Source organism: Gadus morhua, chromosome 2 (assembly GCF_902167405.1).
Source record: "Gadus morhua chromosome 2, gadMor3.0, whole genome shotgun sequence".
Classification (NCBI taxonomy): domain Eukaryota; kingdom Metazoa; phylum Chordata; class Actinopteri; order Gadiformes; family Gadidae; genus Gadus; species Gadus morhua.
Genome location: NC_044049.1, coordinates 11,664,401 through 11,690,056, shown reverse-complemented (window position 1 = coordinate 11,690,056; position 25,656 = coordinate 11,664,401). Strand labels below are relative to the sequence as shown.

The window sequence follows — 25,656 nt, the reverse complement described above, 5'->3', positions numbered from 1 at the left end:
GTAATTCAAACCAACTTGGGCAACGTTTTGGGAGCCCTAGTTGTTGAGGTGAGTGTCTTATATCTGCATTTCTTTGAGACCATATACACAGAAAAGCAGACGGAGGGAGTTACCCTGGAGCTCCCTCCAGTTTTTAAAGCCATGTGAATTGTCGCATAGGGAAGTTATCACCAGCATTTCTGATGTTATTATCCCAGAATGCATTATGTTATGCGTGGCAAGGGAATCTCCATCTACAGCAGCTTAACCGAGTCTAATTAATGTGGTCAACAGACTCCAGCTGGTTCATCTGGAGGTGTACATTATGTCTGTCATTGTCCCTGAAGATAGTTAAGCGGCCCTGGACTGACTCAGAGTAGGACTTGGTGCTCCCACTAGGTCCTGATATATATGCAATCCATTCCAGTCCCTTCTCTTCTTTCTGCCTGATCCAGGCAAAATCATTGCTAGTTGGTAGTCCAGAATATGTGATGTGCATGGACTTTGCAACAACTGGTTCAGATTGTGTTATTTTCTGAGCACATAAGTCTGTGTGTAAACAAAAAAGCAACTTTATTACAACTAACTAGTTATATTTCATCGTTTTTTATTCTACTACATTTTTATTTTATTTTTTTCAATGCCTGATACTTTAAATGATACTGCTAACCTGACAGGCAACAAATCAGAAGCAGAAACAGAGAACGCTCCATTATTCTGAACATGGATGTTCAACTGCAGCACATCATTCACCTCAAACGATCAGCAACTTCCTTAAACCCTTCACCAGAATGCTTTATGTAGAGATGAGGAAATGGAAATTTGCCTCAACTCCACCTCCCTGTTAGCTGTGCTAAACATTATCATGCACACAGCTCTATAGCGCTCATAAACAATAACCATGATATAAATATATCCACTAACACGAATATACCAATATTTAAATATTCGAAGTTGGGGAAGCAGCTGTGGCCAGCACTACTTGGTCTCATAAGTCACATAAAAAGTCATGCTACTTCCTGTTATTTAACTGAATTAAATTGGCCAACTAGATATGTTGCTCTCTACAATGAGACGATGAGGTATCTTAGTGTCTAAAAAGTGTATAAAGCACTAAATGTTGATGAGTTGTCATAATTAGGCCTACATTATGGTCAGTTTATTTGTAGTTTATAGAAAAATGTGGGACTATATGTGTAGCAGCATTTGATGTTGAACCTGTGGGACTGGGTATTTGTATGCAGCATGCTAGGGGGCTGTACATCTGTGTGTAGCGTACACAGTAATCCACACAATCATCTTCAGGCAGTGGATTTGGACCTTTAACCGTCACTTCTCCTATGTCTGTGTTGCTATTGCTGAACTTGTTCTTCAGATTGTTATTCTGAAGAAGGGTCCCAACACCATATTGGTGGTAGATCCATTCCAGTGGTTTTCCTTCTCTGTGTCTGATCCAACCTGAAGCATAGCTGTTATCAGTCAAGGAATAAACGGAGACCTGATAGCTGATGGACAGTGGCCGTCTAGATCTCAGGAGCAAGGAGTATGGGTGGATCAAATCTAGACTGGAGAAACCTGTAAGAAGGGCAACTCATTCTCCACTGGATAGCTTTGTGATTTCTCTTAATGTAGCAGCAGGGACACTCACAGGAGGAGATGCTAACGGACGCTGTTCGTCAGCATCAAGTGTAAACATTACATTTAGATAAAATAACCTGTGGTAAATTAGAAATGTGGATGTAATGATATAATATAATTAAATATCATACGTAAAATAATAAATATATTTTTTAAAGCAAGTACATATCTTTTATATTGATGTATTTCTATCTGTTTATTTCATATACTCAAGCGATTGAGCTATGGGGTTTGCACATTCAGGTGAACTTTGTGTTGTATTTTTTACTCTAACCTGTTCCGATTTTTCCTCTGAGAAAATATAAACATAATTGATTGTATAAACGTTAATACCTGTAACACTTTAACTTTAAAGACTCTTTTAAATAGGGCAACGGGAAAGTCAAACTGTTGTGCTCCCTTCCCTGGAGTTTTTGCAGGCAGCTTGCATGGTTCTGTATCGCTGTGGGTGTAGGGCGAGCGAGCACAGTAATACACAGCTGTATCACTCTCCTGCAAATTCTGGCCTCTTAAAGAAACTGAGTTACTAGTCGAGTCACGAGAAATTGTGAACTTGTTAGACAGCGCGTTGTTTTTATAGATATTTCCGTTGTCCAAGATATGGGAAATCCACTCCAGTGGTTTTCATTTTGGATGTCTGATCCAACCTGTGGCGGAGTCTACACTACCACTACTGACAGAATATCCTGTTACTTTACAGGTAAGCACCAATGGCTCTGTCGTTCTCACAATGACAGCGACAGGCTGGGAAAGTTCCAAGCTATGAACACCTGCAAAATAGATAGACCGTAAGAAGCTTTCAAATTATTCAAGGCCAGTAGGCCTACATTTCTTTAACCAAATGCATACTTACAGACGCCGCATTTAAAAAGCAAAAGCAGAACTACGTGAAACATGATTCATGATGTAGTTTCAGTTGTTTAAAAGAGTATTCTTTCTACCCAAGAACTTAGAGGACTTGACAGTGTTGAACACAGACACTGTTTATGTAGTACAAAGAGGGGGTGGATTTGCATTTTGTAAAAAAGACAAATGATTACGTTTCAGGTCGACGGGGCCGATGCCCTTATTAAGACTTCCTGGGTTTGTTTATATTTGTCAATATTGCATTTCTTTTGCGCGTTTCAGAACCTAAAAATGATTATGTATGTATATCTTGTGCTTAATATGCGTATACTTTCTTTGAATAACATGGAATGTTTTCTGTCTTGCAATTACATGTTATTACTTGTTGACATTACATGTGAATGTTTTTAGTGGTTAAATTACATATTTTGTCCTACTTCTTGTTTGGTGTACATCCTGGCCCTTAATGTACTTAGTTATTGTAGGTCATATTTAGTTATAGTGCTTAATAATGTAGCATGTTAACATATCTATGTTGAATACGGAAAATAGGTTAACCTAGTGATTGTTGGTGCTTTGCACTTGGTTCTATGAACATTCTTATTGTACCGACAGCGATATATTGTTTCACTTTTCTAATGGACTAGTTAGTCGCTTTGGATAAAAGCGTTGGGTAATTGCCCTAAATGTCTTGTCATAACATTGTCGTTGCTTTTCCAGCAGCAACTCAGATCTTTATACGGCAGTTTCTAAAAGTTGGATTAATAAATTAATGAAAATGTATTAGTACTAATGAAAAAAGGTTCTGATAGCAAACCAGTCCATAATATCCAGAATACAAGTGGCTGTAGGATTTAATACATACATTTGCCCTGTTTATATTTTCAACTTATAAGATAATTGTCTGTTCCTCAGAGTTTGACTTTCTGTAATTTTTTATTTACTGTATTTTTAAAAAAAAAATATTTATTTTTTATTTACTGTATGTTTATATTCTGAGAAAAATAACCAATGAGAGGTTTAGAAAGCCTTCCCTCTGGAGGGTTCATGTTATGACAGGAACCACAGATGATTTACACGTTTTTGCTTTATTTGATAGTGTGATACTCAAACCTCATGACAATTATATTTTGTATTTATATATATATATATATATATATATATATATATATATATATATATATATATATATATATATATATATATAATTTTTTTAAGTTTAAGTTTTATTAAGATGTATAATCATATATATCATTATTAACAATTGCTTGTATTTAAAAAAATAACATTAATATAATTTAAAATGTCATGTGAGAATAAAGGTTGTTTTAAGATCTAAACTTTGTGTCTTTGTGCGTACGCTGTAAGTCTTGTATGGATCACGATATTTGTGGGCCTATTTTTTTGTAACCGGCAGGTTGCTAGTTTGATCCCCAGCTCCTCCTCCTCCCGCCTTGCATGATTGACTCTGCCGTCGGTGTGTCAATGTGTGTATTAAGTTAACAGATGTAAGTCGCTTTGGATAAAAGCGTCTGCTAAATGCCCTAATTGTATGCCATTTTATTTTCAGGTCTAAATTTGGAGTGTTGTAATGCATGTTGTCTGTCTAATAATAAGGTGTTATATTTGTTCTGTCTTTAATTAAAGGATATATGTCTGGCTGATGCTTTGTTTCCAGGTCCAGCTCTGAAGATTAATATGCCAACACTGTTAATTAAAACCACAATAAAAAAAATAAATGAAGTAGGTTTCATAATAGTAATTTTACACAAATTAGGATAACAAACCAGGGAAACATCTTCACAAGAAATAGCTGCTTGAGTTGTTAACAGAATATATCCCTGTTTGTATATTTCAAACAAGTTGTTCGGTAAGTTAGTCAGTAGGTCTAACTGATCAATGAATAATAAAGTAAATAAATTGTTCCAGACGGCTTGGCCTTCATCTCCCCCTCTATTTATCAGCTGATTTTCATGAGTTCAATAATCTATTTTGAAAGATGTGTTTGGAAAGGGTTTTTGTTCATCCTTGACAACAGTTTGTAACACTGTGACTCTCTGGCACAATAATACACAGCTGAGTCTCCAGGCTGCATGTTCTGCCCTTGCAAAGTTACTGTGTTACTGGAGCCGTCAACGGCAAGACTGAATTTACTACTAAGGGAATCTTTCACTGTTTTGCCCGCAGGAACAATCCGTCCAATCCATTCCAGTGCGCGTCCTTCAGGTTGTCTGATCCAATGTGTCCAGTAGCTACTAACAGAATAAGAGACCTGACAGCGGATGGTCAGAGGTTGACCAGGTCGGACAGTCAGAGACTCGGGCTGAGTAAGCTGTTCACAGTTCACACCTGTTCAGAATACAAGCTTTTGGTCATGAAGGAGCTTCTTAAACAATGAATCAATATGTTTTCTTATGGGTTGGATGTTTTCTTATAAAGCCTCACCAGAGCCAGCAGCAAGGAGCAGCAGCAGTACAGCTACAGAGAACATGGTTTGTGTTGAAGCTGAACTGGAGGAAGATGTCCTGTTCTACACCTGACACCTTATAAGGCTCAGCGAGAGGAGAATGACCCACAGTCCTATTTGCATAATTCAAAGAGGCGTCAAATGTTGGTTGAGATGCTACATGACCGGGGGGCAGGATCACAGATCATTTACTCGTTTTTGCATTATTTGATAGCGCGTTATTTAAACCATTTTTTTATATTTACATATTTTTAAGTGTTATTAATATTAGCAATCATACATATCATTATTAATATTTGCTTGTATTAAAAAAATAACATTGATGTAATTAAAAAGGTCATGTGAGAATAAAGTCTGTTTTAAGATGTAAACTTTGTGTTAGTGTGCAAAGTCTTGTATGGATCATGATATATGTAGGGCTAACTTTTTATTTTTAATAGCGTGAGGTTTTCTGTCGTTTTATACCATTTTATTTTCAGGTATAAATTTTGAGTCTTGTAATGCATGTTATTTGCCTGATAATAAGGTGTTATATGTGTTCTGTCTTGAATTAAAATGACATATGTCCGGCTGATGCTTTCTTTCCAGGTTCATATGCCAACTCTGTTAATTAAAACTACAATTTAAAAATATGCCGAGCTCCAGCAGTCATCCGGCATTCATCTCTCCCTCTATTTATCAGCTGATGTTCATGAGTTAAATAATCTATTTTGAATGATGTGTATGGTTCAGAGCTCCCCCTCTGGAGGATTCAAGTAATAACACCTCACGGTGAAGGGTTTTTTCATCCTTTACAACAGTTTGTAATGCTGTGTCTCTCTGGCACAGTAATACACAGCTGAGTCTCCAAGCTGCATGTTCTGCCCTTGCAAAGTTAATGTATTGCTGGAGCCGTCAACAGCAAGACTGAATTTACTACTAAGGGAATCTTTCTGGTGTTTGCCCCCAGTATAAATCCATCCAATCCATTCCAGTCCATGTCCTTCAGGTTGTCTGATCCAAGCTGTGGAGTAGGTACTAACAGAACAAGAGACCTGACAGCGGATGGTCAGAGGTTGACCAGGTCGGACAGTCAGAGACTCTGGCTGAGTAAGCTGTTCACAGTTCACACCTGTAAAGAATTTAAGTTTTTAGTCATAAAGGAGCTACTTCAATTATGAATCAATATTTTTCCTATGGGTTGGATGTTTTATCAAGAAGCCTCACCAGAGCCAGCAGCAGAGCAGCAGCAGTACAGCTACAGAGAACATGGCTTGTGTTGAAGCTGAACTGGAGGAAGATGTCCTGATGTACACTTGACAACTTATAAGGCTGAGCGAGAGGAGAAAGACCCACAGTCCTATTTGCATAATTAAATGAGGTGGCATATAGTGCTTGGGGTGCTACTTGACATGGGGGACAGGAATCAAAGATCTTTACACGTTTTTGCATCATATGATAGTGTGTTATTTAACCATATTACTATGATATTTTTTAATATTATTTTATTTTTCTTATTTTAAAGTGTCATTAAGATTTATAATAATACATATCATTTTTTTATTTGCTTGCATTTAAAAAAGTAACATTAATATAATTGTAAACGTAATTTGAGAATAATGGCTGTTTTAAAGATCAACATTTTGTGTTATTCTGTGTATGATGTAAGTCTTGTATGGATCATGATATTTTTAGGCCTAACTCTTTTTTTATTAATAACGTCAGGCCTTCTGTCCTTTTATAAGATTTCATTTTAAGGTCGAAATTTGAAGTCTTTTCAGAAATGTTATCCCTCTAATAATAAGGGGTTATATGTGTTCTGTCTTGTGATAAAATGATATATGTCTGGCTGATGCTTTGTTTCCAAGTCCAGCTGTGAAGATTAATACGGCAACTCTGTTGATTAACGATACAGTGAAAAACAAAAAGAAAATATATTGAATAATAATCATTCAACACAAATTAAGATAATGAAACACGTAAACATATCTGCATGAGTTGTTAACAAAATAATTTTTTCCCTGTTTATGTATTTCAAAGAACTTGGTCGGTAACTTAGTCAGTGGGTCTAACTGATCAATCAATAGAAAACTAAATTAAATGATCCAGCGAGCTTGGCATTTATCTCTCCTTCTATTATCAGCTGATGTTCATGAGTTTAAAGGCCCACTATGCAAGATCGGGCATTTCTTCGCTGTTTTCTTGGTTTGGCACGCACTTTTCTCTACACAGCGCCCCCTACAGCTTCGTAGTAGATATTTAACAACACTGTCGTAACAACTCGTTGACAACCCTTCCCCATGCACTTCTACGCTAGAAATGTGCATTTGTTTTCAAAGAAGCCGGCGAATGCGTGGGGCCATGTCCGAAGTAGATGATCATGAAGTGTAGACAAGGTTATACATTTTTAAAACGGTGTATTTGTATTGCAATAAACATAAATCCATCCTTTTTTATAGTTGACTGGGAGAATTTATATCCTAGATTATAATTGTTTTATTTTAGGTTGAACGGAACAATCAGTGTAAGAGTGTTGGCAAACATAATAATCTAAATAAACAAGAACCTGGATTCGGGGATTCAGCCTGTATCTGCGGGACGAGACAGACGAACAGCAAAACACCCGTGGAAACAAAGGAAAGGAAACATACAGGGCTCACAACAAAACGGTTGAGAAAACACATTTTTACAGGGCTCACAACAAAATGGTTGAGCAAACACATTTGTACAGAGACTATCAACATCAAGAATACCACGAAGACAAAGTTCACCGAAGGGTACTTTCAATTTCAAAAGCAACACGGCCAAGTCAGCGTCTGATTTGCAGTCTTTTTCTTTCAGTTCACGCTATTCCTGAAAAGCTTGCCCAACGTTTACTCGTGTCTGGCCTCTCTGTCGGTCAGTCTCCCTTTTCTCTTCTTCTGTTCCTCCGACATTGGGTTTCTCTGTCTCTTTTTAGTCGGCTGATCTATGATGAATGTAACAATCCCTTAGTTACTTGTGTTTTTATGTTTATATCGAGCCATTTCCGTGTTTGGGGGTCTGTGCCGTAAAGCAATTCGTTACTTCGCGAGACCCGAGACTCCCGCGAGAGTGGGCGGCGGGTCGCCGGCAGAAACCTATTCCCTTTCTCCGCCAAGATGCGCAAGGGGGAGTCGAAACAACGAACAATCTAACAAAAATGTATAATAGAACCATCGCAATGACTCTTAGCCTGTTATATTAAGGTAAATCAAGCCAAAAAAGTTGCATAGTTCCCCTTTCACTCGTCTCTTTTCTGGTCCAACTTCGTTTTATTCTTCTTTTGTTCCACCGACAGTCGCCTCTTGGGCCCCTTATCAGCCGATTTATCCATGATGAATTCAACAATTGCCTTGCAACTGGCTGTTTATATCTAGCCGGTGCCATGTTTGGGGGTGTGTCTGTGCCGTAAAGCATTTTCGAAACTACAATCTGACTACATTTTCGAGGCGCGATTGGATACTTCCGCTGCGTCACATCCGGATTGTGTCGGTCCGAACAGAGCAAGTTGCATATGCGCTTTTTCCTTGGAGAGGCAACATGGGGCAATGACACACCGACCAAATGACCCAGAAATGGTTGCAGAACCATCAGAATAACTCTCAACCTGCATAATTAATGTAATTTTGGCTAAAAAAGTTGCATAGTGGGCATTTAATAATCTATTTTGAATCATATGTTTGGTTAAGAGCTCCCCCTCTGGAGGATTCAAGTAATAACACCTCAAAATGATATATGTCTGGCTGCTGTTTTGTTTCCATGTCCAGCTGTAAAGATTAATATGGCATGTCTGTTAATTAAAATGACAATGAAAAACGAAAAGAAAATATATTGCGTAATAATCAGTTAACACAAATTAGGATAAATAACCACTTAAACATCTTCACAAGAAAGTTGGTCAGTGAGTTAGTCAGTTGGCCTAACTGAGGATGGTCAGAGGTTGACCAGGTCGGATAGTCAGAAACTCTGGCTGAGTAAGCTGTTCACTGTTCACACCTGTAGAGAATACAAGCTTTTGGTCATGAATGAGACACTTCAAATATGAATAAATGTGTTTTTTCATGATGCCTCACCAGAGCCAGCAGCCAGGAGCAGCAGCAGTAAAGCTACAGAGAACATGGTTTGTGTTGAAGCTGAACTGGAGGAAGATGTCCTGTTTTACACCTGACACCTTATAAGGCTCAGCGAGAGTAGAAACACCCCCAGTCTTATTTGCAAATTTCAATTAGGAGGAAAATGTTGGTTGAGATGATACACGAGCCGGATGGGGAAGGATCACAGATCATTTACACGTTTTTTTGCATTATTTGATAGTGTGTTACTTAAACCATATTACTATAATATTTAATATGAATATTTTTAAGTGTTATTAAAATGTATAATCATACACATCATTATTAATATTGGCTTTTTTTGACAAGAAATAACATGAATAAAATGTCACGTGAGAATAAAAGCAGTTTTAAGATGTAAACTGTTATTTTGCGTATGCTGTATGTCTTGTAGGCTATGGATCATCATGATATATGTAGGGCTAACTTTTTGTTTATGTTAACGTCAGGTTTCTGTCCTTTTATATCATTTTATTTCTAGGTCTAAATTTGGAGTGTTGTAAGGCAAGTTATCTTTCTAATAATAAGGTGTTATATGTGTTCTGTCTTGAATTAAAAAGATATGTGTCTGGCTGATCCCAGCTGTGGAGATTTAAGGTTCACTTTATGAGGTTTCCTAACGTTAATATGAGTTCCCCTAGACTGGCTATAGTCCCCCAGTAGCTACAAATGGCGTTAAGTGTAAAACGAGCATTAGGTATCCTGCTCTGCCTTTGAAAAAACATAGCTCAGACGCGCCGATTTGCAATTTTCCCCATATGTCGTCACACGCTGACATGTTACCTCCCCTTTCTCTGCTTTGCCCGCCCAGAGAATTTGGCCCGCCAATGAGACAATGAGCCACGACCGTAGGAGCCCCACGTGTGTGTGTGTGTGTGTGTGTGTGTGTGTGTGTGTGATCACACACACTGTTACGCAAGTGTTGTACACTTCTTCATTATTTGGATAACCTCGGGTTCTCTGTGACTCTGGCATCTCCACAACGAGACTCGTAGTGGGGGTTATCTCAGCCATGGTTGAGAAGGAATTGGGGGAAAGGAGCTTTGGCTTTGACGCCCTGAAGTAGATGAACCGCGACATGGAGGAGAATGGGATTGTTGCCCGCGATTGTCTCCCGCCGGAGCCCCGCTGCCGAGGCACCACCGCCGTGAGGCACGACCGCCGCGAGATGTTGCCTCGGCGCTGCTCGCTGCCAAGGTGGTGGTGCCTCTGCAGCCGGCAGCGGGGCTCCAGCGGGGGACAATGTCGCGGTTCAGTCTACTTCAGATTGATGTGGAAGTGGAAGAACCAGAGACGTCTGAGAACCCGACACAACCCGTTGTTTGAGATTGATAATATTGTCTGGAGGCGCACACAGCTTTTGACCGTGATCAGTGGTGTTGTCTATTTTATTGTAGTGGGTATATTGTGATGATTCCCTCCCAGCCTCGTACAAACCCGTCCCACCGGTACGTGTACGTGTGTGGCGCTTATGGGGTGTCGCACCACACTCACCAACGCAGGGGTCTACAACCCGCTGATTTAAGAGTAGGCTATTACGATCAACAATCAACAATCATGGAATGCTGAATAGGTTTATCAGTTTTAATAACAGTATGAAGAAATAGAACACAAAAATTATAAGTTGTCCTTTGTCTATCTATAGTAGCAATAGCACATGCTAAACAAGGACAAAATCTACTCAAAATAATTGAATGAACTGTTTACAACCATGGCTAACCAGTGCATGAGAAGGAGATGAAAGGAGACTAATGATTCACTCTTTCAATTGCTCTAATTTTAGCTCTTACTGTTGGTATCTAACATACCATAGTTATTGAATTGTGCAAAAGTGTGAAATTACTGCACCTTAAAAATGACATGAATTAGCTATACTCTCATTTGCATAGTGATTAACTATGAATTTTAATTGTGTATACCAACATGCATGTTGGCTGACATTTACCTAACTTTTTTTCCCTCCACTCTAACCAAGGATGCCTGTTTTTAAATTCCCTAGCCTGACACCCAGTCCGAAAGGCTGGCCAGAGGTTCTCATCTAAAAGTAACAAGGAGATATACAGTGGGATTAAAACATTGTCTTCTGCTGACTACTTGTTATGTGGTTTACACATTAATATGGGAGGACTGGACACACACACACACACACACACACACACACACACACTTTTCTGTTGTGTCTTTGTAAGTCTCCGTAGCTCTGGTAGTGGCATCTGCTGCTGCAGGGTCAACTTAAGCGGCAGCAGTAGATTTTGGGCCAGGCTTAAAACTATCTAAAACCACTGAAATAGTGTAGTTTGCTTTTCATATTGTAATGTTGAATGTTATTGTAGCATGTAGCCGGGGACTCTTTAAGTGTTTGTGTTGTGTTTATCGTTTTATCCAGTTGTTTTAACTGTTATGCCAATTGTTCCCACGTCTAACTTTCAATCTGTGTGGGTTGCTAAGCTCGGCCCGCCAACTAACATGCAGAGATGCAGGGGCAGCTGCGCGCTGCCCCTGCATAGGAGATAACTTCCCCTGCTAAAAGTATTGCAGTTATACCCAACCGGTATTTGCGAAAAATAAACACAGAAGTGAAAGATCGGTCACAAGACAATTGATACGTATCCGTGCACATTTTTAAGTGGGTATACGCAAATCCTGGTGCGTTCCTAGTGGGTATACGGCGTATACCTGCGTATCACGTAGACTACACCACTGGCTGTGATAATATATACTATATGATATAGATATCTATGTATAATGATATCATTGATATAGAGCTCCAGGACTCCCGCCGGAGCACCCGGAGTGTTCTAGAATATTTAGAGAACACTGCCAAAAACTTGGTGCGCCTTGCCATTGCGATACATCAACTGTAACAATTAAAATGTCAATGAAAAAATCATAATGAACGTTTAACACTGTAACGGGTTCACCGGAGTCAGGGCACAGTTCTTTGTGGAAATGGAGCAAACTCCAAAGTCACACGAACAAAAGGACAACGTTCAATGTTCAATCCGTCCGTCTCCTGGTCGTACGACGCTCTCTCTGGCTCGCAGAGAGCGTCTTCCTTCTCTCTCTCTCTCTCTCTCAACCCCTGACTGAAAGACAAGCAGGCACATAAATATACACTTCCTGATTGGGTCAGATTGCAGACACCTGTCCGCAATCAGACCCCATCACCCCAGCAGACCCGGTGCTCCATACTCCCCCTGCAGGCCAGACGCCGCCCCACCTGTTACGGTTGCGGGTGCAGGCAGGTAAGGTAGGACCCAGACGCAGACGGTTTAGGGAGAACAGCACTTTATTTATGCCTAAAGGCTAAGGCAAGGAACCAGGGAACTCAGGTGACAACAGGGAGCAGGGAACACGCAGGACGAACAACCACAATGATAGCACAAGGAAAAAAGGAAAGACAAGGGCTTAAGCAACAAACACAACGAGGAACAGCTGAGACACATTAGGGGAGGGAACAGTAATCACCAAAACACGACAGACCATGACAGTACCCCCCCCTTAAGGGTCGACTCCCAGGCGACCCACGAAAAGCAAAAAAACGAGGAAAGTCAAACCCAAAACGGGTGGGTGGAGGGGCGCCAGGAGGGGGGAATAAAAAAAAAAAAGATGGACTGGGGCAGAGCGGAGGGACGTCAGGCGGGCGGCCAGAAAACTGCCCCAGGGCATGGCAGGGAGCCTCAGGCGGACGGCCTGGGGGGCAAGCAGAGGCAGAGTGAAGGCGGAACCCTTCAGGAGGCCGGCGGCAAGGACGATGAGGGCTCAGTCCCTCAGGAGGCCTGCAGCGGCACGGAAACCCCTCTGAAGGCCAGCAGTGGCGAAGGCGGAAACCTTCAGGAGGCCGGCGAAGACGAGGTAGAGGGCGGGTCCCCTCAGGAGGAAGGCGAGGTGGAGGGTGGGTCCCCTCTGGAGGAAGGCGAGGTAGAGGGTGGATCCCCGCTAGTGGAAGACCAGGTAGAGGGTGGGTCCCCTCTGGTGGAAGGCCAGGAAGAGGGCGGGTCCCCTCTGGTGGAAGGCCAGGAAGAGGGCGGGTCCCCTCTGGTGGAAGGCCAGGAAGAGGACGGGTTCCCTCTGGTGGAAGGCCAGGTAGAGGGCGGGTCCCCTCTGGTGGAAGGCCAGGTAGAGGGCGGACCCCCTCTGTAGGAAGGCCAGGTAGAGGGCTGGTCCCCTCTGTAGGAAGGCCAGGTAGAGGGCGGACCCCCTCTGTAGGAAGGCCAGGTAGAGGGCTGGTCCCCTCTGGAGGTAGGCGAGGTAGAGGGCGGACCCCCTCTGGAAGGCGGGACCCCTCAGGAAGGCAAGGTAGGGGGCTGGTCCCCTCTGGAGGAAGAGGTTGTGCCCCTTCCAAAAGGTTTGGAAGGCGGGATCCCTCTGGAAGGCCTTGAAGAGGAACCCCCCTCGGGAAGGAGTGGAGGAGGACCCCCACAGGCAGGAGCGGAGGGCGTGCCTCCCCTGGACGGTCTGGAGGTCGGGCCCCCTCCGCCAGGAGCAGAGGCCGGTCCCCCTCTGGAAGGAGCAGGAGGCGGACCCCCTCAGGCAGGAGCGGAGGGGGCAGAGGCCGGTAGGGGAGGACCGGGGACAGAGGCTGGTAGCTGGGGGCCGGGGACAGAGGCTGGTATCTAGGGGCCGGGGGCAGAGGCTGGTCGCGGGGAACCGGAGGCAGAGGCTGAGAGCGGGGAACCGGGGGCAGAGGCTGAGAGCGGGGAACTGGGGGCAGAGGCTGAGAGTAGGAGCGTGGAGGTTTAGGCCGGTCACAAAAGTCCGGTGGCACCGGCATGTAGCTCTCAGGCCAAAAGACTGTGGGGCTGAGCAGCTCAACTGCCCACTCGGGCAAGGCGTCCAACTCGGGCCTTGAAGAGACAGCCCTGCGTGTACGCCCCACGATAGCCTCCTGCTCCTTCCTGCTGGGAATGTTCTCCCAAAAATCCATTGCTTTCATAATGAACCATAATAAATCCTCCAACTCACGGCTAAATTGATCGTCCGCTGGGTCCAATGTTGGTGCTATCATTCTGTTACGGTTGCGGGTGCAGGCAGGCAAGGTAGGACCCAGACGCAGACGGTTTAGGGAGAACAGCACTTTATTTATGCCTAAAGGCTAAGGCAAGGAACCAGGGAACTCAGGTGGGAACAGGGAACACGCAGGACGAACAACCACAATGATAGCACAAGGAACAAAGGAAAGACAAGGGCTTAAGTAACAAACACAACGAGGAACAGCTGAGACACATCAGGGGAGGGAAAAGTAATCAACACAGGAGGGAAACACAGGGAAACACACCAAAACACGACAGACCATGACACCACCTCCACAAACACAAATTAAGATAATGAAATACGCAAAGATATTCACACAAAATAGTTGCATGAGTTGTTATCAAAATATATTTCTCCCTGTTTGTGTATTTCAAACAAGTTGGTCGGTAAGTTAGTCAGAAGGTGTTAAGAGTTAGCGGATGCAGGCAGGCAGGTAGGAGCCAAAGGGGAATTTATCAAATCAAAAGGCAAAAAGACAAGGAACACCGAGAACTAGTGATGTTACGTTTTGCGTCGAGGCATCGGGGCGTGTGTCGAGTACCTCGGCTCCTCCCCCAGCGAAGCTCCGCTTCGAGTAGGATTCACATTGGCGAAATGACGTAGGGTGTGACGTTCGAGGCTTCGCCTCGGGCTACTGCTTCGAAATATGGGTTCAGTATTGGCGGGAGATTTCGACTTTAATGGCTATTAAATTAATAACTCCTTCTCAGTTGTCATGCAGGGTGGCTCGGCTTAGCTCAGGAGGTAGAGCAGTTGACTTGTAACCGGTGGCTAGTTCAATCCCCAGGTCCTCCAAGTTCAGTGTTGTTGTGTCCCTTTCACTTTGCTCCTGACAGCTGACTGTCGCCTTGCATGGTTGACTCTGGCGTCGGTGTGTCAATGTGTGTATTTACCGATGTAAGTCGCTTTGGATAAAAGCGTCTGCTAAGACACACTTTTGCCAAATGATTTATTTTCTAGCATGAGCTCTGTGCCATTTTATGAATGGCACACTCACACACATGTATCACTGAAATGACTTCAATTCTCAAATGATTTAAAGTGGAAATGAAGCACTGAGAACTGTGTCAATTTTTTGTTTGTTTTTTCATTTTTGGAAACACATGGATTTTCATCAATACTGAAATTCAAGTAGTTTCACCGTAAAATGACATGTTTATAACGACTTTCGCCTCTAGGGCGCAGCCATGTTTTAAAAACGCAGGCGCTACGTCATCAGAATGGTTGGCTCTTTAAAATAAACATGTCGGATATTGGAAGAAGAACAGGGGGGTCCTTTTGTATTGCCCCTGGCTGTTCAAACGAATTTTATCGGTTAAAGGAGAGCGGTAGAATAGTTCATTTCCATGTAATTCCCGTCAAGAAGCCTGAAGTGCTCCGAAGATGGTTAGCTGCATTGAAACGCCTCAGCCCCCCAATGGGACCAGGGCAGAGAGTATGTAGCGACCACTTTATAGAGGCTGATTACATCGAAGAGAGAGCTTTTTCTGAAGATGGGAGATTTGTTCGCCGTCCCACCAATCGCCTGAAGCCAGATGCTGTGCCAACTATTTTTAATTTTAGTGGATATGCAGTGGAGACACGGACATACCCGTCAGATCGGACCCGGGCGCTGCTCTTATGCGCAGCGAAAGAGCGCAGAAACGTGCTTGCCAGGCAGAGGAACGAGAGGTACACTTAGCCTCTACTACTAGAGAAACAGATAAATTAGTACAAGTACACTCACTGTTTGAAGATTGTCTTGTTTGCAGACTAGCTCGCTCCATGCGCTAGTCTGGAGCGAGCTATAATGTAATAATATATAATGTGCAATATATATACATATCTTACACTGCATTACTACAGGTTAATTTCATGGCAGCAGACACTCTCCATGTCAGTGGACATAGGGACACAAACCCCACACAAGCACCACCGATTGTTTCCTGTGCGCTCAGATACATCTCTCTCTCCTTCATCTATTTCTCCTCCATAGTCAGGCTCTGTTGGGGGCACTAAAACTCCGACTTCTCTTACTGGCTCAAAAGCATAGGCAATTGGATGCATGCCCGCATTGGTGGGTCTATCCAATTCGTCCATATCCATTTCTTTGAGGCAGTAAGCTACCTGTGAGGCTATGAGCCGCTATGTAAACAACATAGAATGTTAATACCAACCATTCTCGTGACGTCATCGTATTCTGAAAACAGAGATGGCGGCGCACAGGCTGAAAACATTGTGATTAATGCAACGTGTTTGTGCTTCATTCTGAATAACGGGACATATTTCCGACTTTATTTGTATTTATGGTATATTTAAATATTTAACTAGTGCTATAGACATGTTTTATTTGATTGCTTCCTTTCCACTTTAATGTTGTATCGGCACACGAAGCAAAAATCACATTTTGGGTTGGGTTGTCATAATTTCATTCACCACTAGATGTCCCTAGGGTACTCATTTGAAGCTTCGAGCACGAACCACTTTGGTGGTTCATCTGGCTGAGAGGCTTTGACGTTTCATGAGGCATCATCTCGGCACCACTACCGAGAACACCGAGAACACCGGTAACACAACTCACCACAAACCACAATGATACGACGAGGAACAAAGGAAAGACAAGGGCTTAAATACAAAACACAGGGCACGCAACGATGAACAGCTGAAACAGATTAGGGGAGGGAGCAGTAATCACACAGGAGGGAAACTTGACAGGACATGGGGAGAAACAAGACAGAGATACCAAAGTAAAACAGGAAACACAGGGAAACACACCAAAACAAGACAAGGAAACAGACATTCCATGACAGTACCCCCCCTTTAAGAGTCGACTACCAGGCGACCCACAACAAGCAAAGAAAAAGAAGAAAGTCAACCCTTCTGGAGGCCGCGCAGCTGACCAATAGGTAAAGAAACGCCTGAGGTCCGCACGATGGTTGGGCAAACCTGGGTGTGGGCTTGGGATCGCTGGACTTAAAATAGAATAGAATAGTAAGCTTTATTGTCATTGTACAAAGTACAACGAAATGCAATGAGCAGCTCCATAAAAGTGCACACATGTTATCGAATATAAATATATAATAATTAACAAAAGCAATATATAATATAAATAAATAAATAAATAAATAACAATTTAAAATACACAGTAAAACTTAAATACACAGTAAAGACTACAAACAGACAACAAACATCAGTGCAGATCTGAGTTCAGTATGGTGACAGCTTTGGGAAAGAAGCTGTTCCTGAGTCTATTTGTTCTGGCATATATGGACCTGAAGCGCCTGCCAGAGGGCAACAGGTTGAAGAGATGGTAGCCGGGGTGGGTGGTGTCCTTCAGGATGCCTCTGGCCCTGCTGAGAAGGCGGGAGCCGTAGATGGTGCTTAAGGAAGGCAGAGGGCAGCCAATGATTTTTTGCGCGACGTTTGCCACCCTCTGCAGTCTCTTCCTGTCGGCCTCCATGCAGCTGGAGTGCCACACTGACACAGCGTAGGTCAGCAGGCTCTCGATGGTTGAACGGTAGAAGGTCACCAGCAGCTGTGTGTTTAGATGCTCCCTCCTGAGCACCCTCAGAAAGTGTAAAACGAGCACTAGGTAATATCCTGCTCTGCCTTTGAAAAAACAAAGCTCAGACGCGCCGATTTGCAATTTTCCTTGGTCTTGGTGATGTTCAGTGCCAGGTTGTTAGAAACACACCACTCACCAAGTTTCAGGACCTCATCTCTGTAGGCCGCCTTGTTTCCCCCTGTTATAAGGCCCACCACCGTTGTGTCATCAGCGAATTTGACAAAGATGTTCTCTGGGTGGATGGGACTGCAGTCAGATGTGTAGAGGGAGTAGAGTGGTGGGCTCAGCACACAGCCCGGGGGAGAGCCAGTGCTGAGAGTGCGGGAGGAGGAGAGGTGAGGACCCAGTTTCACCTGCTGGGGTCGGTTGACCAGAAAGTCTTTAATCCAGGAGCAGGTGGGTGGTGGGAGCCCCAGGTTGATTAACTTGGGGATCAGAATGTCTGGTATTATGATGTTAAAAGCTGAGCTGAAGTCAATGAAGAGCATCCTGACGTAGCTCCCCTCTTTCTCCAGGTGACTCAGCGCTGAGTGGACAGCGATGGCTATTGCGTCGTCGGTGGATCTGTTAGTCCGGTATGCAAACTGGTGTGTGTCCAGGGTGGGGGGGAGACAGGCTTTGATGTGTCTCCAAACCAGTTTCTCAAAGCACTTGGTGATGACTGGGGTGAGTGCTATGGGGCAGAAGTCATTGAGGCTGGTAGTGGGTAACTTCTTAGGGATTGGGATGATTGCTGATGGGGGTTGTAGTGGTGGTTGGAGTGATGTGGCTGAGTGCTGTGTTTGAGACTCAAAGCGGGCAAAGAAGCTGTTCAGCTCCTCTGCCAATGCCGCATCTGAGTCCCCGGGTGTCACAGCACAGCCTCTCTAATTGGTGATGGTCTGTATGCTCTGCCACACCTGCCGGGGATTGTTGAGCTGTTCCTCTATCCTCCTCTTGTATTCTACTTTGGCCCACCTAATGCCTCTCCTCTGGTCGACGCGAGCGGCGCTGTACAATGCTCTGTCACCTGATCTGAAGGATGAGTCACAGGCCCGGAGGAGCGTGCAGACCTGGCTTATCATCCATGGTTTCTGGTTTGGGAACACCCGGATGCACTTTTCCACATTCCCAATGCAGTACTTGATGTAAGACAGTACTGTGTCTACGAATGTAGCCAGGTCTTCATGGTAGAAGGCTTCCCACTGTGTTTGTTCAAAGCAGTCCTGCAGTCGGGGGAGGGCATCCTCAGGCCAGGTGGTAATGGTCTTCTTTGTGGGCTTTGTTTGTCGACAGAGGGGGGTGTATGCGGGGGTGAGGAGCAGTGAGAGGTAGTCTGACCGGCCCAGGTGGGGGAGGGGTACGGCTCTGTATGCACACTTGATGTGGGAATACACATGACCCAGAGGGTTTTCTCCTCTTGTTGGGCATTTTACAAATTGATAGAATTTTGGTAGAACAGTCTTGAGATTTGCTTTATTGAAGTCCCCTGCAATAATGTGGGCGCCATTGGAGTGGGCGCGCTGGTGGTTATTGATTGCATTATGCAGCAGAGAGAGAGCCGTGTTTACATTAGCGTCCGGTGGTATGTTGACTGCAGTGAGGACAACAGCAGCTTTTTCTCTAGGTAGAAAGGGTCTGCATCTCACTGACATGAACTCAAAGTCAAAGTCAAAGTGTGTTTATTGTTGCATGTACCAAATTGCTTCAGCACAGCAAAATTCTTACGACTTGGCAAGCATCATTCATCTACGCAGTAGACGTCATACATATAACAAAAACTCCAGGTCAGGAGAACAGTGTTTGTCCAGAATAGTGCTGTTGTTACACCAACCTTCATTCACATAGATGCAGAGCCGTCCTCTGTTTTTTCCGGAGTCACTGTTCCTATCCCATCTGTGTAGCGTGCGTCCTGCTAGTTGCACCGTGGCATCAGGGAATTGTGTATGTAGCCATGTCTCTGTGATGATGAGCATGCAGCATTCGCGGACATAGCGATTTCCAGCCAGCTGTATTTCCAAATCGTCCGTTTTGTTTACCAGGGATCTGGCGTTTGTAAGGTAGAGGCTCAGCAGCGGACGTTTAACAATCCACGGAATGGATGTTGTGAGTGCAATGAAAGTCACTGGCGATGGTCATCTTCTCCATAAACTTCAGTTGGAAACCGATATCCAGCAAGTCCAGACGACTGTAGCGTTCATTAGAAAAAGCTATATATATTATGACCTCCATAAGCAGCTTCTGTTCGCCTCTGGAAAAGATCCCTCTCGGTCCTTTTTGGACATTTCTTTCTCAAAACTCCGGCCAGAGTGGAGATTTTGGAAAAAAGCTAGATCCCCACATATAATAACCCTTTTTGAGTTCTTATATGCTATATATAGCTCAACCCCCTAAACCCCCCATTGATTCTACTGCTGTCGGAACGACATTGATGCCCGCATATAAAGCATCAGGTGTGAATCACCCTCAGGGTTGAATATCATGATACACAAATGCGGCGAAAATGTGGAGGACATGTGTGAAAACGGCTATATTGGATGACATTACAGGTGGAAAATCAGTGGTTAATACCCCTAATATGACTCACTGCTAGATGCTTCTGAAATTAAAACTGGATTACAATTGGTTAATATTCCTCTTATTACAACTTCGCTATAATCCATTGGTTAATATCCCACATTTGTAGTGGTGGCTGCTGGTCTGTCAAAGAGGGGAAGCTAATTTCCGGCCTGCATCAAATAAATCATATAAAGTCAATTTATTTATAGGTTAATTCTGCTCCGTTCCTTTTCAAGGAAATGCTCTGGGGCCCTGTCATACCAACTAGCTGTCTTGACTTGACCAGTCTCCTCTCATTGGCCAGCATTCTTTAACGGCCTTGGCCTATTGTGTTACAGGGGTAGGACTTGAGCTGCTTTAAACAGGAGTAGCTCTTTTCTAGACCTACAGATGTAGCTCCAAATTTCACTTTATGAGATTTTCTAACATTAATATGACTTCCCCTAGCCTGGCTATAGTCCCCCAGTAGCTACAAATGGCGTTAAGTGTAAAACGAGCACTAGGTATCCTGCTCTGCCTTTGAAAAACCAAAGCTCAGACGCGCCGATTTGGAATTTTCCCCATATGTTGTCACACGCTGACATGTTACCTCCCCTTTCTCTGCTTTGCCCGCCCAGAGTATTTGGCCCGCCAATGAGAGAATGATCTACGACCTTGCAATCGCCACGTGTGTGTGTGTGTGTGTGTGTGTGTGTGTGTGTGTGTGTGTGTGTGTGTGTGAACACAAACACTGTAACGCAAGTGTTGCACACTTCTTTGTTATTTGGATAACCGTTCTGCTCGTTATGCGTCAGACCATCTGATGCATAACGTATGAAATACCAGAGACGTCTGACTCGTGGTGGGGGTTATCTCAGCCATGGTTGAGATGGAATTGGGGGAAAGGAACTTTGGCTTTAACTCCCTAAAGTACATGAACCGAGACATGGAGGAGAAAGGGATTGTTGCCCGCGATTGTTGACCGCCGGAGCTCCGCTGCCTGCTGCCGAGGCACCACCGCCACAAGGCACCACCACCGCGGGGCACCACCACTGCAGGGCGGTGGTGCCGAGGCAGTGGGCAGCGGGGCTCCGGCGGGAGACAATTGCGGACAACAATCGCAGTCAATAATCCCTTTCTACACCTTGTCACGGTTCAGTCTACTTTAGATTGATGTGGAAGTAGAAGAACCAGACGTCGGAGAACCCGACGCAGTCGTTTGAGATTCATAATATCGTCTGGAGGTGCACACAGCTTTTGGCTGTGATAATATATATTATATGATATAGATATCTATGCATAATATGATATTTTTTAGGTATAGAGCACCAGGACTCCCGCCGGAGCACCCGGAGCGTTCTAGAATATTTACAGAACACGGCCGAAAGCTGTGTGCAACGTAAACACGAGCGCATGGTACCGTGGCCGCAAGCTGCTCAGTGCCACACCCCCACCCTCCACCTTGACCCGCCTCTAAAAAATGACACGTTTGTGGAAAGCTCAGTGTGGGACTGGTTAATAGTGGTTGTAAGTACTGTATTAGGGACTAACTAACATCTATATAAAAGCATTCATAAAGTAGCATGCCCTGGGACCTTTAATACATTTCCCTGTAATGCTTGTCAATCTTCAATGCTTATCAACAACCATTTCTGCAGGAGCCCCAATCATGCCTCAGGGCTCAGTATTTGTACAGCCGAGCAGTCTTCTGTGTCAATGTGCCTCTCTAGCACAATAATAAAGAGCTGAGTCCTCTGGCTTCAGACTCTTCACATTTAAGTAAACCTCCTCTCTGGTGCTGTCTTTGGTAATGGTGAACTGCCCTTGAAGAGACGCTGCAAAAATTGTTCCAGTTCCACTATCTATCCGTCCAATCCACTCCAGGCCATGTCCTGACCTCTGGCGAATCCAATGAAGATAAGTGAGAGAGACTCCGGTCACGTGACAGGACAGTGTAACCGGTTCTCCTTGCCTTTTGACCACCGATTCTGAGGAGGTGAGTTGCTGGCCACGAACCGCTGAAAAAGGAAACAAAACCAAACAGAATTTTGATAGGGGAGAGTCTGGAGGATTTCTCAGCACATACCAGCTGGTTCTCCTCTGTCCTACCCATTGTAGAGAGTCGGTGGGGTGAAGCTCACCTGAAAGAAGGGCCATGAGGAACAAACTATCTGAGACTTTCATGGTGGGAGTGTTGCAGACCCAGGGCAGTGGCAGTGAAGGACTGATGCCAACAGTTTGTTTTTTCGGAAATATATGTTAGAGTCAAATGGGAGGAGACTCAATTTGTATATTCAGTTACAAGTCAGGCGGGGCATTCGTAGGAATATGTAAATATATTAACCCTAAGATTGATTGTGCCATAACGCTGCTATGAACAAAATAGTTCTTATTTTGTTATTTTTCTTTGGTCTACATGCATTCTTTAAATCTAATACTATGCAATTACTGTTTATAATGTAATGTTTTCGACCAAGATATTCTGGTTTTATATTTTTCACATTTTTCACAAAACAGCAGAGAATGTATTTTACTCTGTAGCAAGGTTTATGCCACTGCTGGGGTACATGGATGAAGGTAGGGTTTGCTATAATAAATCAACTTTATACCCACCTCCAACCAAATACATGTAAGACCAAGCAGTCATTTCACAAACTTTGAAATGGTTATTTTGCACCAGCTTCCTTTCTTTTCTTTAGGCGCTAACTGCAGCATGTTTCCACGAATCAGATCTGTCTATCATATCTTTTAAAATATTTGCTTGTATTTAAAAAATAACATTAATACAATTAAAAAGGTAATTTGCCTGTCCACCTTACACCCCCAGTCCGTCGGCCGTGTATGTCTGGCTGATGCCTTGTTTCCATGTCCAGCTGTTAAGATTGTACGGAAACTCTGTTAATTAAAATGACAATAAAAAAAAATATATATTGCATAATAATTATTTAACACAAATTAGGATAATGAACCACTTAAACATCTTCACAAGAAATATAAGAAGTGTAAACAAAACATATTTTTACCTATTTATATATTCCAGACAAGTTGGTCGGTAATTTAGTCAGTAGGCCTAACTGATCAATGAATGAAAAAGTAAATAAATTACTCCAGCGAGCTTGGCATTCATCTCCCCCTCTATTATCAGCTGATGTTCATGAGTTAAATAATCTATTTTGAATGATGTGTTTGGTTTAGAGCTCCCCCTGTGGAGGATTCAAGTAATAACACCTCACGGTGAAGGATTTTTGTTCATCCTTGACAACAGTTTGTAATGCTGTGTCTCTCTGGCACAGTAATACACAGCTGAGTCTCCAGGCTGCATGTTCTGCCCTTGCAAAGTAATTGTTTTACTGGCCACGTCAAGGGTGAGACTGAATTGACTATTTAGGGAGTCTTTCACTCCTTTCCAAACAGTACTAATCCCTCCAATCCATTCCAGTCCTTTTCCATCAGGTTGTCTTATCCAATGTGTGCTGTAGCTACTAACAGAATAAGAGACCTGACAGCGGATGATCAGAGGTTGACCAGGTCTGACGGTCAGAGACTCGGGCTGAGTAAGCTGTTCACAATTCACACCTGTAGAGAATACAAGCTTTGCGTCATGAATGAGATACTTAATCTATCAATATTTTTTCTATGGGTTGGATATTTTCTCAAGACGCCTCACCAGAGCCAGCAGCCAGGAGCAGCAGCAGTACAGCTACAGAGAACATGGTTTGTGTTGAAGCTGAACTGGAAGAAGATGTCCTGTTGTACACCTGACACCTTATAAGGCTCAGCGAGAGGAGAAAGACCCACAGCCCTTTTTGCATAATTCAAAGAGGCGTCAAATGTTGGTTGAGATGCTATATGATCGGGGGGCAGGATCAGATCATTTACATGTTTTTGCATTATTTGATAGCGCGTTATTTAAACCATTTTTTTATATTTACATATTTTTAAGTGTTATTAAGATTTACAATCATATCATTATTAATATTTGCTTGTATTAAAAAAATAACATTGATGTAATTAAAATTGTTATGAGAGAATAAAGTCGGTTTTAAGGTGTAAACTTTGTGTTAGTGTGCAAAGTCTTGTATGGATCAGGATATATGTAGGGCTAACTTTTTATTTTTAATAGCGTGAGGTTATCTGTCGTTTTATACCATTTTATTTTCAGATATCAATTTTGAGTCTTGTGATGCATGTTATTTGTCTGATAATTAGGTGTTATATGTGTTCTGTCTTGAATTAAAATGACATATGTCTGGTTAATGCTTTGTTTCCAGGTCCAGCAGTAAAGATTCATATGCCAACTCTGTTAATTAAAACTACAATTTAAAAATATGCAACGAGGAACAGCTGAAACACATTAGGGGAGGGAGCAGTAATCACACAGGAGGGAAACTTGACAGGACATGGGGAGAAACAAGGCAGAGATACCAAAGTAAAACAGGAAACACAGGGAAACACACCAAAACCAGACAAGGAAACAACAGATAGACCATGACAGTAGGTCTAACTGATCAATAAATAAAAGGTTCAAGCGAGCTAGGCATTCATCTCTCCCTCTATTTATCAGCTGATGTCCATGAGTTAAATGATCTATTTTGAATTATGTTTTTGGTTTAGAGCGCCCCCTCTGGAGGATTCAAGTAATAACACCTCACGGTGAAGGGTTTGTTCATCCTTGACAACAGTTTCTAACACTGTGACTCTCTGGCACAGTAATACACAGCTTAGTCTCCAGGCTGCATGTTCTGCCCTTGCAAAGTCACTGTTTTACTGGAGTCGTCAACGGCAAGACTGAATTGACTACTAAGGGAATCTTTCACTCTTTTGCCCCCGGTCTCAATCCATCCAATCCATTCCAGTGCGTGTCCTTCAGGTTGTCTTATCCAATGTGTCCAGTAGGTACTAACAGAATAAGAGACCTGACAGCGGATGGTCAGAGGTTAACCAGGTCGAATTGTCAGAGACTCGGGCTGAGTAAGCTGTTCACAGTTCACACCTGTTGAGAATTTTTGTCATAAATAAGCTTTTCAACTATGAATCAATATGTATTCTTATTGGTTGGATATTTTCTCATAAAGCCTCACCAGAGCCAACAGCCAGGTGCAGCAGCAGCACAGCTACAGAGAACATGGTTTGTGTTCAAGCTGAACTGGAGGAAGATGTCCTGTTGTACACTTGACAACTTGACAAAGGATGAGCTAGAGGAGAAAACCCCACAGTCCTTTTGCATAATTCAATGAGGTGTCAGATGTTAGTTGTCATGCAACATGTCATGGGACAAAGGAATCACAGATCCTTTACACATTTTTGCATTTTCTTATAATGTGTACGTTTACTTACACACTATTATTATAATCATTATTAATAATATTATTATAAGGCTGTTTGAAGATCTAAACTCCTGTCGGCCTACCTTCTTAGTTTTTTATCAAAATGTTGTTTTCCATCTTTTGATTAAATTGTATATGCAGTTCTACATTTGGAATGTTGTAAAGCATGTCATTCATCCAAAAATATCATGT

General features: G+C 43.1%; 1 protein-coding gene and 1 long non-coding RNA gene across 3 annotated transcripts; both read right to left on the bottom strand.

The window, feature by feature from the left end:
• Window positions 1-16,797: 16,797 nt before the first annotated feature.
• On the bottom strand, window positions 16,798-21,149 carry LOC115533257 (uncharacterized). 2 transcript variants are annotated; one of them, XR_003974165.1, is made up of 3 exons: window positions 19,381-21,149; window positions 17,328-19,257; window positions 16,798-17,027 (listed from the first exon to the last, which is right to left on the bottom strand). XR_003974165.1 is itself a non-coding variant. In XM_030343676.1 (2 exons), exons 1-2 carry the CDS (start codon window positions 19,573-19,575, stop codon window positions 18,487-18,489), a joined length of 966 nt encoding a protein of 321 aa, XP_030199536.1. In that variant the 5' UTR covers window positions 19,576-21,149; the 3' UTR covers window positions 17,203-18,486. The 2 variants fall into 2 exon arrangements, 1 of the variants encoding a protein (XP_030199536.1); XM_030343676.1 differs by lacking the exon at window positions 16,798-17,027 and having other exon boundaries at window positions 17,203-19,257.
• A 966-nt stretch (window positions 21,150-22,115) lies between these two features.
• On the bottom strand, window positions 22,116-23,314 carry LOC115533278 (uncharacterized). The gene is made up of 3 exons (XR_003974170.1): window positions 23,161-23,314; window positions 22,279-23,010; window positions 22,116-22,155 (listed from the first exon to the last, which is right to left on the bottom strand). It is a non-coding gene; the product is annotated as an uncharacterized LOC115533278 (long non-coding RNA).
• Window positions 23,315-25,656: the final 2,342 nt, after the last annotated feature.

Bases quoted from the DNA above. Each gene is read 5' to 3' on its own strand.
- LOC115533257 (XM_030343676.1), bottom strand. From the start codon at position 19,575: ATGCTCATCATCACAGAGACATGGCTACATACACAATTCCCTGATGCC. The intron at 19,258-19,380 runs TTTTTGTTATAT...TTTGACTTTGAG, and splicing joins ACTGTTCTCCTGACCTGGAG to TTCATGTCAGTGAGATGCAG.